The sequence below is a fragment of the Xenopus laevis genome, chromosome 3S, assembly GCF_017654675.1.
Source record: "Xenopus laevis strain J_2021 chromosome 3S, Xenopus_laevis_v10.1, whole genome shotgun sequence".
In the NCBI taxonomy this organism is placed as follows: Eukaryota; Metazoa; Chordata; class Amphibia; order Anura; family Pipidae; genus Xenopus; species Xenopus laevis.
Window position 1 is genome coordinate 99,764,952 of NC_054376.1, and position 17,436 is coordinate 99,782,387.

General features: G+C 39.8%; 1 protein-coding gene across 1 annotated transcript; it reads left to right on the forward strand.

Annotated features, from left to right (window-relative positions):
• Window positions 1-1,083: 1,083 nt before the first annotated feature.
• LOC108713228 (eukaryotic translation initiation factor 4E) lies at window positions 1,084-15,465 on the forward strand. The gene is made up of 7 exons (XM_018256099.2): window positions 1,084-1,151; window positions 4,535-4,641; window positions 10,085-10,180; window positions 11,080-11,143; window positions 11,542-11,655; window positions 13,400-13,539; window positions 15,242-15,465. The coding sequence occupies exons 1-7, from the start codon at window positions 1,134-1,136 to the stop codon at window positions 15,354-15,356; spliced, it is 654 nt and encodes a 217-aa protein (XP_018111588.1). The 5' UTR covers window positions 1,084-1,133; the 3' UTR covers window positions 15,357-15,465.
• The last annotated feature ends 1,971 nt before the right edge of the window (window positions 15,466-17,436 follow it).

The following is a 17,436-nucleotide window of genomic DNA, read 5'->3' on the forward strand; positions in this document are numbered from 1 at the left end:
TATCTATTTTGTCACACTCTGTAGCTCACAATAAATTGGGTAACCGTACTGCATAATTGGTGCATGTGCCTCCTAATTTAGGGGCAAATTCACTAAGCGTCGAACGCTAGCGTCAATTCGCTAGCGTTGGGCATTTTCGTTACTTCACAAATTCACTAACGAACGCTGGCGTAGATTCGCTAGTGTTACTTCGCACCCTTACGCCTGGCAAATTTTCGCTACGGACGTAACTATGCAAATTCACTAACGCGCGCAGTGTACTGAACGCTACCTTTTACGCTAGACTTCCTTCGCCACCTCAGACCCGGCGAAGCGCAATAGAGTAGATAGGGATTGCTTCAAAAAAAGTCAACATTTTTTCTAAGTCCCAAAAAACGCTGGCATGTTTTCTACATTATGGGTGATAGGCTGAAAAAGATCGAAATTTTTTTTTAGGGCTCCCCTCCTTCCCCCCTACATTTCCTGACTCATGGCAACTTACCTATACAGTGGGCACATGTGTAGGGCAAAATAAAAAATTTATTTGATGTTTTGAAGGTTTTCTAGGCATTTGTAGTGCTGATACGTATTCCTCCATTTGAAATTTGAATTTGGCGCCATATGCAAATTAACCTTCGCTAGCGTAACTTCGCTTCACTTAGCGAATCAACGCTAGCGCAACTTCGAAACCTTACGCTACCCCTGGCGAAGTGCGGCGAAGCGAGGCGAAATTGCGCCTGCCGCAACTACGAAACTTAGTGAGTTTGCCCCTTAGTCTTTTAGCTGTGACTTCATTCGCTTCAGAGGCCAGAAGGGGCTTTTATCCAGGAAGCACAAGAGGCTAAGCAATGGCTGTGCAATAGAACACAGAAGGTTATACTAGGTTAAGGCATCATAGATAAAGAAAGACATCCTTAAAGTTCTGCAATCGATAACAGGTGTTAGAGGTAGTGTAGCTATCTATTTAGCCCAACAGTATATAATCCTTATGTGTATCATTTAGTAAGGAGAGTGTAGGTAAACCTGGCAATAAATGTAATGATTTTCCGAATTAAAGGTATTTTTGCAAACTGCCTCTTTAAGAGGCTAATTGCTGCCATATAAAAAGGGGGGATGGTATAAAGCTGCCCTGGGGGATTCTTCTGTATAGCAGAATGGCAGCAGCTGAAGCAGTAAGTAGAAGTGGTTGTAGAAGCTCTGTGCCATCATTTAGTGCATCATAACTATTTTGTGAGCATGCAGGCCACATTTAAACATAAGACAGATTGCAGATCCTTGCATACTCCTATATTACATATCCCTGGCCAAACAAATAACCAGCATGGGCTGAAATAGTATTGCTGAATGATACAGTAGACTAGGCTATATAGTACATTCTCTTGGGGCTGCTGAGCCCCTCCTTTTAGTGGCAGCTATGTGTAAACAGTGATTGTAAGCTCACGTGAACAGGGGGCTTTAATATCTTTGTTTATTGCTGTGATAACATTACCAGCAGTACTGTGGTCTTTTAGTGTGTATATGTGATATTTTATCAAATGCAGGGATAGGTAATTTCTCCTATCTGTAGCTGCGTTTTTTTTCAATAAATTTTAACTGCCAATGGGTAATTAGAAAGTACAAGCTGAGAGTTGTTGATGTGTTTAAATGAAAGCTGCGGCTAACAAAAGCTCATATGGTGTTTTTATGCAATATTCAGATCATTTTTTAAAATTAGTTAAATTATTTTGTTTTTGTTGAAACTGTTTGTGTTGTTTTCATTGTAAAAGCAGTGGGTGAGTAACTCCCCCTTGAACGAAGTTTAGCATGATGTAGAAAGTGATATCCTTAAAGCACCTCTATGAAATCCACATCTGTCCACACTTAATACTTTTACTTCCCAAACACAGCACATGGATTATTTCTCCCCAATGCTTCATTTTATTCTAAGGGTAAACTTGCCCCAAAGAGTACAGGTATAGGATCTACTATTTGGAATACTTGGAACCTGTGATTTTTCAGATAAGGCATCTTTCTGTAATTTGCCCTTAAAGGAGTATGAAAGTCTCAATCACTGGGGGGGGGGGGTGTAAAATGTTAGTATTGCCCCAATCGCAGATTGTAATCACTTAACCTGATACCCTGGGCTGAAGTTGTAAACCTGGGGGGAAACAAAGCTCTGTGTATGTTTTCCCACTGGTGGTTTTATTTTATTGCAGATGGGAAAGCATTTCAGGGAGATCTGTCACCTGCAGTCGTGCAGATTTAAATGCGGGCAACAAATCTCCCTGTGTGACATGGTCTTAAGAGAGAACTAAAATGCAACCATGCAAATGTTATAGGAAGGCCATGGACTACATTTTAAATAAATAATTCTATTATTTCAAAATATTTTCCTTTTTCTCTGTAATATTAAAATAGCTCTGTACATGATCATAACTAGCCGCATGAATCTATATTGGTGGCAAAACAATGCTGATGGGTTTGTTTAATGTTTAAATATTTTTTAGTAGACTTAAACGGGCTGTCCCCCGTCCAAAAACTTTTCTTCAGTGGTTTCAGGTTGTTCTTCAGAAAGAAATTAGAAAAACAATCACAAATGGAAAATAAAGTCTCTATTTCTGGTGAACAATCTGAAACTAACTGAACTGAAAAAAAGTATTTGAAAGTGAACAACCCCTTTCAGGTATAGATATCCAGATTATGGAAACCCCATGTCTCAAGCATTCCAGATAAGTGAATCTATACCAGTGTATGTATGGGATCTGTTATCCAGAATGCTCAGGACCTAGGGTTTTGGGTCTTTCTAAAAATAATTTAAACCCAATAGAATTGTTTTGCCTCTAATAAGGAGGAATTATATGTTAGTTTGGATCAAGTACAAGGTACTGTCTTCTTTTTTTTTTTTTTAAAAAAGAATTTTCTCTGTAATAATAAAACAGCACATTGTGCTTAATCCTAACTAAGATATAATTGGAGACAAAACAATCATATTGGGTTTTATTTATGTTTACAGGATAAGTAAACCTTAAAAATAAGTGAATGTAAAATTGATGAAGGTGCTTTTCTAAGAACTTTTGCAATGTAGATTAATTATTATAATTTTTTTTAATTCCAAGATATTAAGGGATATATGTATGGTTAATATGAATGAATTTTGTTACATCAGCACCACCTGCTGGTCAGTTTCCCACCAGTCTGAGGGGGAAAAAAAAGAGGCATCTTTGATGTTTTTCTGGTTAGCAAAATATTTGAGAAAGGGTTCAAATGTATTTCCTAAGCAGAAGAACATCAGACCAGCGATTTTCTTTCTCCTGGCAACTTCCTTGACTACTTGGTGGACAGAATGATTGGAAAATAACCATAAGTTGGCGCTGCTGTAACAAAATTCATTCATAATAACAGCACATGAATCCTTTAATATTTTGGAATAAAAAAACATAAATAATGAATGTACAATGCAAAATTGCTTATTCATTTCATTTATTCATTGAGCCAAGTATACTTTTGCTGGTCTGTCACACATGTGCAAAGATTTTAGGTCCAGTGATATGCCTGGTGGCAAATGGATACATAGTTCTTAAATTAATCACTCTGTACCAAAGCCAAACAAAAACCCTTACATTATATATGCTACTCCAGTTATTTCTCCAATATGGCTTGCTCTCTACAAATGTGTTATGGGAATCCCTAATCTATGTTACTGAATATGAAAAATGCCTTGTTTGCCGAGGGGGGTAGAGCACTAACCAGTGAGCCTGGAACAAATCTGCAACAGCTCTAAAACATATTAAAGTATGTGGATTGAATGCAAATAAAGCAAATGTCATATTTCAGGGGAGGGTTCTATTTCTATTTTTTAATTTTTTTTTAAGCAAAAATATGACATTTGGTGTTTAGGAAAATTAATGTATTGGTCTAGGGCAGTGATCCCCAACCAATAGCTCGTGAGCAACATGTTGCTCTCCAACCCCTTGGATGTTGCGCCCAGTGGCCTCAAAGCACAGCGCCGATTCTGACTAAGGAGGCGGCTCCTGCAGTGCCGCCCCCCCTCACCAGCTTACGTGTTGGGAGGGGAGGCAGAAACACTATTCTGGAGAGCGCAATTGCGCGCTCTCGCAATAGTACAGCCGAATTTCCGGTTTAAAAACCGGAAATTCGGCTCTTAAAGGTGCAGGAGCGGCTTTTTGCCGCCCCTGGAATCCTTTCAGGCGCTGCCGCCTGAGGCGAGCGGCTCAGCTCGCCTCATTGGCGGAGCACCCCTGTCAAAGCAGTTGCTTATTTCTGAATTCCAAACTTGGAGACAAGTTTTGGTTGTATAAGAATCAGGTGTACTGCCAAACAGAGCCCCAATGTTGGTTGACAATCCACATAGGGGCTACCAAATGGCCAATCATTGCACTTATTTGGCACCCCAAGAACATTTTTCATGCTAGTGTTGCTCCCCAACCCCTTTTTCTTCTGAATGTTGCTCACAGGTTCAAAAGGTTGGGGATCCCTGGTCTAGGGGTTCAATAGTTTGCATGCCACTGTATATGCTGTTGAAATTGATACCCCATTTGTTCATCTTTTTCCTTAGTTAAGCAATAAAGAGCTCTCTAGAGAAAAACTGGACAATGAAAAAAGACGAAAGAAAAAAGAGTGTGCAATTCTGGAAAAAGTCTCCAAGCACCCTCTGCAAAGCAGGTACCACATACTGAGGATTATACATAAAGTAGCTTGAGAGGCAGCATTGAGGGACATCCCACTATCAGCCACTAGAGGGTATTCTGCTTCAAGGCATAATAAATGAAAGAAGTAAAAGAACTTGTAATCAAACAGACAATTTACATTGTCCCCTGGAACACATTTTTGTTTTGTTAGCAATTAAGTCATCTACTAGATTTGTGAAATGTTCAGTGCTGATTAAACATCTGTTGTAATTTAAGGCTCATGGCATGTGGGGTGTATTCTCCATGTGCATCAGACCGAATTCTGCCTTAACTGGAAACTGGATTTTAGGCCAAACACTGTGCAAAATTAATCACAAGCTCCTCAGACTGGTTCAAGCATTGCTGAAAAATGCCATTGAGAATACAAACTGTGTGACATGAGCCTGTGTGTAAAGCTTTCGACACTTAAAACACCTGAAACAACCCCCATAGACTTACACCGCAATCAAAGAATCTGCTATATCTACATGGGGAACTGTCTCGGGCTCTTCAACGCCATGTTTTGGGACTTCTTAACAATGCAGCCCTTAGGCTGAGGGCACACAAAGGTACTTCTCTCTGCTAAATAAATATTAATGAAAGGGGGAAAGAAGTGGATGTGCTAAAATAAGTTTTCAGTCTGAAATGTGCAAAAGCAGGCAATTTCAATCCAATCTCCGCTTAGCTCTGTGAAGTGGACAGAATGCTTTTGTGTCCTCGGCCTTATTCGAAAACTACACAGGAGATTTTGATCAGATTTTGTGGGTCAGATTTTCTGATCTTGCTACGCAACAGCACGAGATTTGTAGGATCCAACAAAATCTGACCCCCCCCCCATACCTATGTAAAGTCTGATCAGATAAAGTCGGATGGTGTCGTTTTTTCATGCATCTACATCCCACAGTCAATGTACTTTAATGGAAAAGTCGATCAGACACAATTAGATTTTAATTTGTCAGATAGAAACTTTTCCATGTAGTTTAAACATCAGATTTTTCTATCCGTCCCATTATAGTTTGACCTATGCAACTCCATCCGACTTGTAGAGTGTGTTTGTCGATCTGACACCGTCCTACAAAGTCTCCCGTGGGGTTAGGTCCTTTAAGTGTTTGAAACTGCCTCATCTACCATTGCCAAAACACAGTCTTTTAAAGTAGAATTTAAATCAACAGCAGAACAATTATACGTTTGCTTTTCAGTACAAAACTAAAATGTAATCCATTCAGAATTCTTAATGCAATCAATTAGTAGTGGTTGAGTGGTAACCATTGCTTGTATATTTATATTTACTGCCCACCATCCCTGTAAAGTGATAGTCTTTAAATTAATAATGTAAATTAAGTTACCTACAGGTCATGTTGATTTTACGGATAGACCTACTTTTAATTAAAGTTCTAAACCTGACTGTTTTGCCAACCTGACTGTCCCTTCTCAACCTGTCATTTATAACTTCTATACAGCCCTCTCACACAGAACATGTGGCAAATACTTTTAATGCAAAATGATAGATAGCATGCAAAGACAATGTTATGATCAGTGTAAAAAAAAAAAAAAATAAGATTTCTGGTGTTCTTATCCCTTCTGCATGATTGGCCCACACAAGATCTTACTGCAATCAAGAGATGAACCTGGGCATATTTATAAGCTGAATTTATGCATAGCTGTTTCTGGGTCATTCTGGGCAAGAAAGCTGGGCTCAGCTTTATCTGCAGCCCTTCCATTAAAAAATATTGAGTTAATGTAAGAGGCCAACCATGCCAACTGTTATAGGAGAGATGCCCATGCATTTTAAAAGGATACCGAAGCAATTCTATACTTAAGGGTGGTGGCAGACGTCGCTCAGCGACAAATCGGCTCTTCTTCGGCGACTAATCTCCCCTGAATGCCTTCCCGCCAGCTAGAATGTAAATCGACAGCGAGATGGCGATCGGATCACTTCAACTTTCCAAAGTCACCCGAAGTTTTCTCGTGAGGCAAAACTAAGCGTGCCAAATGCCATTCCACCGACTATTTACATTCTAGCTGGCGGGAAGGCATTTAGGGGAGATTAGTCGCCCGAAGAAGAGGCAATTTGTTGCTGGGCGACTCCCCCAGTAGCCATGTCTGCCCCCACCCTAAATTGTGCATGTGTAGTAATTTAATACGAATACAGTAATCTTCTTACTGGCAGACACAATTTATTAAACATCTTGAGCTTCTTATTTAAGTACCAGATTATGTGATAAAATTTAAATTTAAACTTGGATTCACATGCTTTTTGCACTCTTGTCAAAATGTAACTCCCTAAAACTGCCCCAGTCATTTTGCTAGTTACACCCTATTGGCTATTTGTGTGCCATGGGCAGGCCCGGATTTGTGGAAAGGCCACCTACGCCCGGGCCTAGGGCAGCAGGATTTTAGGGGGGCTGCATGCTGCCCAACCACACCACATTGCTTCAAAAACACTGGGGATGCGCTGGAGATACTATCCTTTTTTAAATTTCCCATGTGCCAATCCCCATTGCTCCTGTCCCCCTGGAGGGGAGAGGGACGATGAACGGTAGTGGACCTAGGGTTGCCCACTATGTAAATCCGGCCATGGGCTCAAGCAAAAAAGGAGATCTACTGTATTAATTTAGATTTTTTTTTGTCTGCAACATCCTTCAATTCAGAGGAACTATCTGCAGAGAGTTTGTATAATCGCCCTTAGAGATACTCCCCTGTAGTATGGGGGTTTCCTTCCACATTCCAAAAATATATATGACAAACATGTGACTGCCTAAAGCACAGTTTTTTTTTTCTCTTTTTAATCAGAGGAAAATGTAATAAATGTGCAGTGTTTTGTCTAGCTACCTGTACAGTTTACAAACCTGAAAGCAAATATCAGTAGTTTTTTTTTTTTTTATTTGGTGCAATAATTTTATTGTGCGCTGTTCTTATTTTGACTCTGATTATCACTTTCTCAATACACACCCTTTTCCCATTCTTCAAATTAAAAACAAAACTGCACATTAGACTGTCAATAGGAAGTTCAGCTTTGACAGCTAGGTGAAAAGAGATCAGGGCTGCTTGAGCAGCCTGTTGGGGTGAATGTCATAAGGATTTTTTTTTATTGTGTAGGATCAACTCCTCCCAGAATAATTGCCCTGTAGCTGTTAGATTTGAACGGCCTTGCAAAATTTTTACAAACAATGCGGCTTTGTGAAATTTTTACAAACAATGCAACTTGCAGTTGTCCTAGAATCCGTAAACAAAAAGTATCCTATACACAAAAAGTGAATGCAGTACTATGGCATTCTGGGGACTGAAATGGACCCATGTAACAGGTAAATAAACAAAGAGCTCTAGGTTCTTTGTAACTGCACCACCCACATCCACACAACCTGTAAGGGCTCTTACACACAGGCTTTTTATTTATTTATTTTTATTTTGAAAATATTTAATTGATTTTCATATTAAACAAATGAAATCAGAATGACGGCAAATGTTATGCAGATGAAGAGAATGTTATATTCGATACAACGGCATAGTATTATCAAAACCAAATACCATTTAAGAAAACAAACAGGAATTAACTAAATTATCTAAGACAGTGGATGTACACAGGCTTTTTAAGTGTGTTTAAAAAACGCATATTGTGTTTATATGCATTTTTTCCAACACAACAAAGTGTGTTTTTGTCCGTTCCAAATGCAACCCTTTATTGTATTGATGGCTGAACATGCATCCAGTGTAGGAAAATACAGCATGATGCATCTGAAGAAATGCAAATGGGAGTAAAACGCAACTCAGAACTAGCGATGGGCGAATTACGGGCGTTTAGATTCGCCGAAATTTGGACGCCTGCGAATTTGCGTGGCGGTTTTGCAAATTGCGGGAAATCGCCGCAAACTCGTGTAAGAGCCCTAATGCTAGTAATGGTCTGTCCACATGAACAACTTTGTCGAATGTACATCTTTCTTCATTACTAAATGAAACTAAGCTAAAAAATACGTGTACTTGTGAACTAGCCATTTCCAGCTAATTTAAGGACTGATCTATAATGAGATTTCACAAAGTGGCAAAGAAATATATAAAAACCATCTCCAGTGTGCATCTAATTTGAAACGGTTTATATAATTCCTGTTGCATTTGGGGAAATCTAACTGAATCTTCCATTTACTGAAGCACATACCATAGTAAATACCGACAGAAATCGGGTTTATTAAACAGATTTGCAGTTTAATTATATTATATGTAGTTTTTCACAACAAGGCATTGGGATAACTGACTTTGGGAATAAATAAATATTCTAGGTTTATCTTAATCGTCACAATTTTTGTAAAGATTAATATTCTTTATTTAGGTGATATTTTCTCCTGTAAATATCATGTCTTCCCTTGGAGATAAGAAGTTAGAGAACCAGTAAACTGAAAGTTATGCGTTCAAGACTGAAGCCAGATTTTCTTTTGATCCATTTGGAACAGAGGGGAAAAATATGTCCCTTGATTGAAGCAGAGAGAGAACTTGTCATATTTAATGATGCTTTTTGATACAGAGGTTCAGTGTCGGACTGGCCCACCGGGATACCAGGAAGGTGGGCCCAGGTGTCAGTGGGCCCTCTTGCTTCTAACCAATTATCCGATTTCATGATCCTTACCTATTCCTTTATGAAGAAAAATGTTTAATATTGGAAAAATAAAGTAAGTAGATATAAAAGACTAGAAGAATAAGAGATTGAGAGAGGAGAATAGGAATAATAGTTTGGAAAGTGGACCCACAGTCTAAGGTTTTCTGGTGGGCCCCTGGCATCCCAGTCCGACACTGCAGAGGTTTATTAATTTTAATGCACTGGTAAATGAAGGGAGGATGAAAAAACAACAGCCAATATATTGGCCAATTTATTGGTGCAAAAACCCTTGACTAAAACACATGTTGTGTTGCGGTTTACAAGCTGTAGAAACCCATTACAATGCATGTTTTAAGGTGAAAATCAATTGCTGACACTTTAACGCATTTTCCCTTTATTGGCAATCTTCACATGAAAGAATAATTTGATGAGGTTACTCGTGTTTGAGGAAGGTGCCAGCAGGATCAATATCTGAAAACTGCAGTTTGTCATAGTTTATACCAAATACAAAATTATGAAAAAATGTAAACCTCTAAAGTAATCGACTATAACACAGAACTATTAAAACTTGCATAGACTATGCTAAAGACTAGTGAATTTTTTCACCAGACATGGATTCGCAGTGGAATTCCGCACTTGGCCAAGTGGCCTAGACAAAATTGTCGCAGAGAAAAAAAGCCACCATAAAAAAAAAAACGCCCAATGCATTTGGGGTGTGAAAAAATGGTGTAAAAAAAACCCAAAAATTTAATTTTGGCTGCTGACTTTTTCCAGATACTGTTTGCATGATTTGCTGCATGTGATGCAAAGTCATCATTCATGTCCTTACCTGACTTTTATGACTCTGCAGGTGGGCCCTTTGGTTCTTCAAAAATGTAAAGAGCCAGCCATGGCAATGTAACCTGCGTCTCGTCACTACGTTTAACACCGTGGAAGACTTCTGGTCGTAAGTGTGGGTTCCTGGGCATATCGGCATGCAGAAACATGGGAAATAATTAAAACACAGGTCTTTTTCTTTAGTTTGGGAGACCAAAAAGTCATGTGTTCATTTATTCTAAGGATCTTAAAACGTTTAGTCGACCAGCACTAAGTTTGATTCACTTGTGACCCGTTGCTTCCAATCAGATGTTTGCTTTAGAACAGGAGACCCGTAAATGCCCCTTGCTGACTGATTGCACCATTCCATTTGTAGTGTTCTTGTCTTTTTACATAAATATGTGATCTGTCTACAGCATTCAGTTATTTATATGATAAGACTTTAAAGGAGAACTAAAGCCTAAAACAATCATGGCTAGTAATGCTGTATCTTGTATACAGAACTTCAGTACTAAGCAGAGGTTCCATCAACCAATAAAAACTTAATGATCTGTGTCTATAAAATGGTGCCCATCTTTTGCTTTTATTAGGCAATCTTGTCCGGGTTACTAATAAACGTTAATCGTTCTCTAGTTAAAAAGCTTACCTTACAAGTCATTGGAATGTGAAGTCATAGATGCTCGTGCTACATGGCTGGTTATTAATCGGTTAAAATGCAGAATGCTATGGTTTTTATGCAACCATAAATGTGAATCTGAATAATTGGTAACCAGGCTTGTATGTGCATTTTATACAGTATTGTAAATATGCTGTAATATTAGTCCCTAAACTGATGGCAACCTAGATCAGGTGCTGCTGAGAAGTTAGGCTTCTGCAGGTGTGTTATGGAAGCACAAATAACTGCTCAGGCTGGTACCAAAACAGTGTAGTGTCTCAAGCCTACGTCTTAGTTTTAGTTTCTTTTTAATGTGCAGTTTAACAAGAATGACCAATTGGCTGTTCAGAACCTAATATGATTGTGTTCTTCAGATTATATACCCACATTCAGCTCGCAAGCAAACTGTCATCTGGCTGTGATTACTCTCTGTTCAAGGTAAGACTGATCTTATATCCGTAAGATCCGTACGCTCAACTCACTGAGACATACTTTGTTCACGTATTTGCTGAAAATAAATGTAAAATGGCCTGAAACTATATTCTATTGCACCTGCTTCACAAGTTGTAGTTCTCTTTTTTTTGTTTTTTGTTTTTCATAAACATTTCGATAAGAGTTGTTGACCGTGATATTGTACATAGCTTGTACTGACATTTGCAACACTTATCCAAATTATCCCAATCATCCCAGACCACACCTTTATCTATTGAACACTTGCACATCAGCCCCAAACTCCACCTTATTTTTCACAAGTCCTTAATATGATTGTTTACCATGTTATTCTTCTTGTGAATCATTCATAATCAACACCTTGTAATCTTTCCATTTATGTACAGGATGGGATTGAACCCATGTGGGAGGACAGCAGGAACAAGCGAGGAGGGAGGTGGCTGATAACCCTTTCCAAACAACAAAGGCACAATGACCTGGATGCACTTTGGCTGGAGACAGTAAGGGTGGTTCTTAAACTGCAGTGCTGAATTAATCTGCTACAATTTTTCAGGGGATACACTAGGTCGCTACAGCCAAATACCATGTGACCCCGGAAAAATCTACCTGAGGTTTTATCTTGTGTTTTTTTTTATCATATCCTTATTGTTTTCCAGAGGAGAATATCACTATTACACTTAATCCAACTGGGGGTGCAGCATGTACAGTATGTGGATTTTTATTCTTATAGTGCTATGTATTTACACAGCATTAAACATTGCAAAATACAAAGACTAAACAGATGGTGATCATTCCAATAACAGAATATAAATAAATGCAAAAAATTCTAGTCCATACTAATTGACACACAAAGGTGGTCCCTGCACTGTGGATTTTATAATCTGCAGCAGTGCTGTCCAACTTCTGTGGTACCGAGGGCCAACATTTTACTGGCCTATGTGGTGGAGGGCCGATAATGGAAGTCAGTGTTGGCCACTCCCCTTTTAAACCACACCTGCTGTAAACCACACCCACTGTAAACCACACCCTGCAGGGAAACCCCTCATAAAACATACCCTTGAATCCATATGCCTCATCCTCCCCTGTGAATAATACAACAGCCCCCCAACACATGATTAAACACCGTAGGGGCCCTTAACAACAATTTCCAAATGCTAACAACCCCCAAGAACAAACCCCTAACAGGCTTACATTCCACAGGTAGTGTAGGGCAAGCAGAGAATGGCACACCCAAGCACCACTGAGTAAGCTGAGAATGGCACACACAAGCAGCACTGGGCAAGCAAAGAATGGCACACACAAGCAGCACTGGGCAAGCAGAGAATGGCACACACAAGCAGCACTGGGCAAGCAGAGAATGGCACACACAAGCAGCACTGGGCAAGCAGAGAATGGCACACACAAGCAGCACTGGGCAAGCAGAGAATGGCACACACAAGCAGCACTGCGTAAGCAGAGAATGGCACACACAAGCAGCACTGGGCAAGCAGAGAATGGCACACACAGCGAGGAAGGCAGAACAGAGCAGGAGACAGGGAAAGCTATCATTCTAATATGTACTACATACAGTGTATTACATACTGTATTAGTGCCCCATTAGCATTTTGAATAAGGTGTGAACAATGTGGGCAGTTTCAGTCTGGGTCTCGGGTGTGTACAGTAGAGGGTTTTAGGGGTGTGAACAATACAGGAGGATCACGGGTGTTAACAATACAGGGGATTAGAGTCTGAATTTGAGGTTTAAACAATGCAGGGGCTAGTTAATCTCTCTAGTGATACCTTTTAAATGTTACATATGGTAAGCATGTGGTACACGGCATGTGGGGGGCCGCCAGTTGGACAGCCCTGATCTATAGTAACTCAATGGGGGGCAGGGGGGGAATTTTCATTTTTTTTTTTTGAGTAGCTGTCCAAATAGCAAACTCCATATTCACAACGGAAATCGCCAAAACATCTGCCTGCTATACCCAATGATGCAATGAAAGCCCAAATTAGATGAGCAATATAAGCCCAAAAAATTGAACGTGACCAAGACCTCTCTTTATGGGAGGGAAACATTCAATTTATTCTTGTAAAATTAAATAGTTTTTTCCTATCGCATTCCTCTTAAGTTCATTGACCTACTGGGACATTCGGTTAGCTGCTAGGGCGCTGCTAACTTCTAATGCTGGTATGTCATTCCAACAACCTAGCATCATACAAATTAGATAAACTAACTATAAAACGCTATGCTTTTATTCCTAGCTACTGTGCCTAGTTGGAGAGGCTTTTGATGAGTACAGTGAAGAAGTTTGTGGGGCAGTCATCAATATTCGGGCAAAAGGAGACAAGATTGCAATATGGACCAGAGAAACTGAGAACAGAGAAGCAGTGACTCATATTGGGTAAGAAGAATGGGTTTTATTGGTATATTTAATACTACACCTGCTATATATTAATGTTTGGTTTTTGGCAACTGTCCTCTGCCTAGTTGTACAGTTTCTCATAGATGAGCCTTATTTGTGCACATTCAGTCAATAAGGCTATAACTGTAGATTTGGATAAGGGCAAACACTGTTGCCGCAATCGACAGGGAGACAGTGTAGCCTGCTGGGAAGACGCCTCCCACAGATCCGCTCTGGCTGCGGTAATTAACATATGAAGAAAACTTGACTGTGTCGGAGGCGCCAGTAAAGCAGGATGCAGGGGAAACCAAATTTGTAGTAAAACATAGAATCTTTATTAGTCCTGATTAAAACACAAATTGGAAGTGCGGGCAGAGGAACCAGCTTAACGCGTTTCGCGACTAAATCTCCCCAAATCTGCCAGTGTGCTTAAACCCTAAAGTCTCTCTAATCTCTCATCAGCTGGTTGTTTTCTTCTCCCCACATTTCTGCACAAACCCTTATAGTGAAAAAATATTAGATTGAGTTTGGTGCAGTACATAAGTGGTCAAATTGTAAAAAAAAATAAATAAAAAAAACAAATCAATTGCTTGGTGTGCAAGCCAAACAAACCAATCTTCTGCTGCTTGACCAGCTTTAGGCCTTGCATCTATGTCTATGTAGAAATTCTAAATTGATATTTCTTATGGTGGCCATACACATAAGGGTCAGGGCAAACAGGCAGATTCAGCGAGATTAGTTGCCCGGCGACAAATCTCCTCTTTTTCGGGGAGACTCTCCCCAAACTGCCTTCCCGCCGGCTAAAATGTAAATCGCTGTTTGCGGGATGGCACTCTGCGAGATTTGTTTTCCGACGAGGAAACTTCGGTCGACTTTGGAAAACTAATCGCTCAGCGTGCCATCCCGCCAGTGATTTACATTTTAGCTGGCGGGGAGGAAGTTCAGGGAGATTAATCGCCCCAAAAGAAGAGGAGATTTGTTGCCGGGCGACTATATCTACCTGTGTGCCCTGACCCTAACCGTTATGATTGTTTTCATTACAAAACGTTAAGAGCTGAATCTTATGATTCAGCAGTAAACCCTGGCGATGTTTGGATGCCTTCAGAGGCCTGACTGACGAGACGACAGATATTCAAGTCTTTTGCTGATATTGATCACCTTGTCTCCCGCCATACACATGCTGCATATCTTATATGTGCGGGTATGGGCACCTTTATTGATATAATAACCCTAAGCAGCAATATAATTTATAGTACAATATTTATAATCAAGTATTATAACAATCACTCTCTCTAGGTGAAAAATAAAAACACTTGTTGCTAAAAAGCAAACTAATAATTATAAATGTGTTGGTGTCCCTTATTATGCTAGATCAATAACTAGGACTTGCTTTCTTTGTCAAAGACTTTTTGTAAAACTCATCTTGGAAAATTCACCAATGTCAGGGTGCTTAAGTTTGTCTTTACTCTTATTTACATTTACACAAAAAAGACACAAGGTCTATTGCTGTTACCAAATTGCTGATATCTCTCTGCGGACAAAGTATGCCTTTGTCTGTCTCTATCTGTATCTCAATTTCCATCCCCCTTCCCTCATCCCTCATGTATCATTCTGTCAAGTTTCTATGTCACAACTTGAATGAAACAATGGTGGCTGATACAATGAGTGTAATTTTGCTGGTGGCTTCTGTTTCTCTCTGCAGGAGAGTGTACAAAGACAGGCTGGGCTTATCATCCAAAGTGGTTATCGGTTATCAGGCTCATGCAGACACTGCTACCAAGAGCAGCTCACTTTCCAAGAACAAGTTTGTGGTCTGATGAATTGAAGGGACTCTCCTTTTTTTTTTTTCTTTTTGTTTAAGAGAAAAAAGTTTCTCACGTGGTGTAGTTTATTTGTTAAAATAATAAAAACAAAATTGCATGACCATTCTAAATGTTTATGTCCATGTTGAGTTCTATACTTCTATATTTACAGGCTGTGTAGGTTAGAGGCAGCATGTACTTTTTTTTCCCCAACATAAACCAAACAGAACTTTATATTGACACTGTATTCTTCCATATTATTCTCCAGGCCACCTGTCATTGGATATATTGAAAAATGGTCTTGTTTCTGGCCTAAAATCTCTAGAAATATTTATATTTTAACCAGGTGGCATGCACATACCCCTAACTTATAAAGCACCAACATATTCTACTGTGCTTTACAATAAATATTTGTATATACACTGAATATACAGACTACATAGAATAGCCAATACAAGAGGTAAAAAGGACCCTGTCCAAAAGAACTTAACATTTATGGTGTCTAGCCCCTAGCTGTAAAACAGCAGCCTAGAATACAGCTCATGGGCCAGGCATAGTCTGTTTTTACCCACCCTCTTAATTTTAAAGAATTCAGCAATTCAAGCTGCAGGTGGAGCCTCGTCTGTCCTCTTCTTGCTCCTTTATTTATTTATTTTTTTTTTTTTACCAAAAACAAATCATAAAGTAACTTACTGTTGCTCTCCTCTCACTTAATTGACTCATGGAGCAGGGCTGGGTAGGCAGACTATCATCTTGGAATGCGCTTTTGGCCACTTATCCGTTCAAAGACAATTAAGGGCCAAGCATTTTTTTTTCTGAACTTGGTTCATGGGAAAGAGGCATCACATTGTACACCCAGTAAGAGAAGAGTACGGTGTTCAATTACCCCCTGTGCTGCTTTATTTAAGTTGAGACACCCAGTACTGCACTGGTGCACTAGTGAAATGGAGCCCAAGGTAGAGGATGAAGCATGTGTTTGGGTTGAGGTGGGTTGCTGCTGGAGGAGTAAAAGGTGACTATGGTACATAGGGGGTGGAAGAGACTAGAAAGAGGGTGACTGCAAGGAAAGATGGCACATGGACAGGACAGATAGGAGAAAGTAGTAACAATCAGGGCTGCTCCTGCCATGATGCAAGGTGAGAACCTTGCCTCAGGCGACATGGAGCGGCCAGTTACCAGGGGCAGCAAAAAGCCACTCTGGCAGCCGCCCCTGAAACACCGCTGGTAACAATGGCACATGGGGAGAGTATAGTACATTTTTAATTGCACCTGCAGAGGTGGAAATAATTCATATGAGGTACAGAAAAAGGGAGAATGGCATTAGGGTTGCCACCTTTTCTGGCAAAAAATACTGGCCTTCCTATATATTTTTTTCCTTATAAATAATATTGGGATCAACCATCATTTTTATGGCTAGGCCAGTAAAATACCAGCCAGGTGGCAACCCTAAATGGCACATGGAAGGAGGAGAAAAGGGAAGAGAATGGAAGGCTGGGCAAAGGACGTATGTGGAGAAGGTCAACCTAATATGATAAGCACATGGGGAAGAGTAAAGGTGGCCATAGATGTCAGATTTTTAAAAGATCTTTTCGTCATCGTAAGACCAAGCTTATCTTGAAACAATCGTTTAATGTACCATTTGTCCATCAACTAAAAAGACCATTTCAAGCGTCTAGTCAAAGCCAGAAAAACTGTGGGTGGCTGCCTGCTTGGCCCAGAAAACAGTTGGACAATGAATACATTTCACTGGGACTGATGAAAATTTTCTGGACAAAAATCGTTCGATGCACAATCACTCAGTGCCCACTAACCTCACATTAATTTGACCGATTTGTCGTATGGCACTAAAATCGGTCGTTAAGGAGATATAAATCTTAACTTATATGGTGAGCTTAAAAGTTACTGGCACATCAGGATAATGTATTTAAAAACAAGTCAGTCCAGTTGCAGGGTGGGGCCCAATTGTTTTTGCTGGGGGGGCAGTGACTTCACAACACCTCTGTATGAATGCAATCTGCCTGTTACCACTTGCGAAAAGTGTTGTTTTTTTTGGTCCTGAAAACATGTTTTCTCAGGCTAAACATAAAGCTGGCAC

Bases quoted from the DNA above. Each gene is read 5' to 3' on its own strand.
- LOC108713228 (XM_018256099.2), top strand. The intron at 4,642-10,084 runs GTACCACATACT...ATGACTCTGCAG, and splicing joins AAGCACCCTCTGCAAAGCAG to GTGGGCCCTTTGGTTCTTCA. The intron at 11,656-13,399 runs GTAAGGGTGGTT...TTTTATTCCTAG, and splicing joins ATGCACTTTGGCTGGAGACA to CTACTGTGCCTAGTTGGAGA.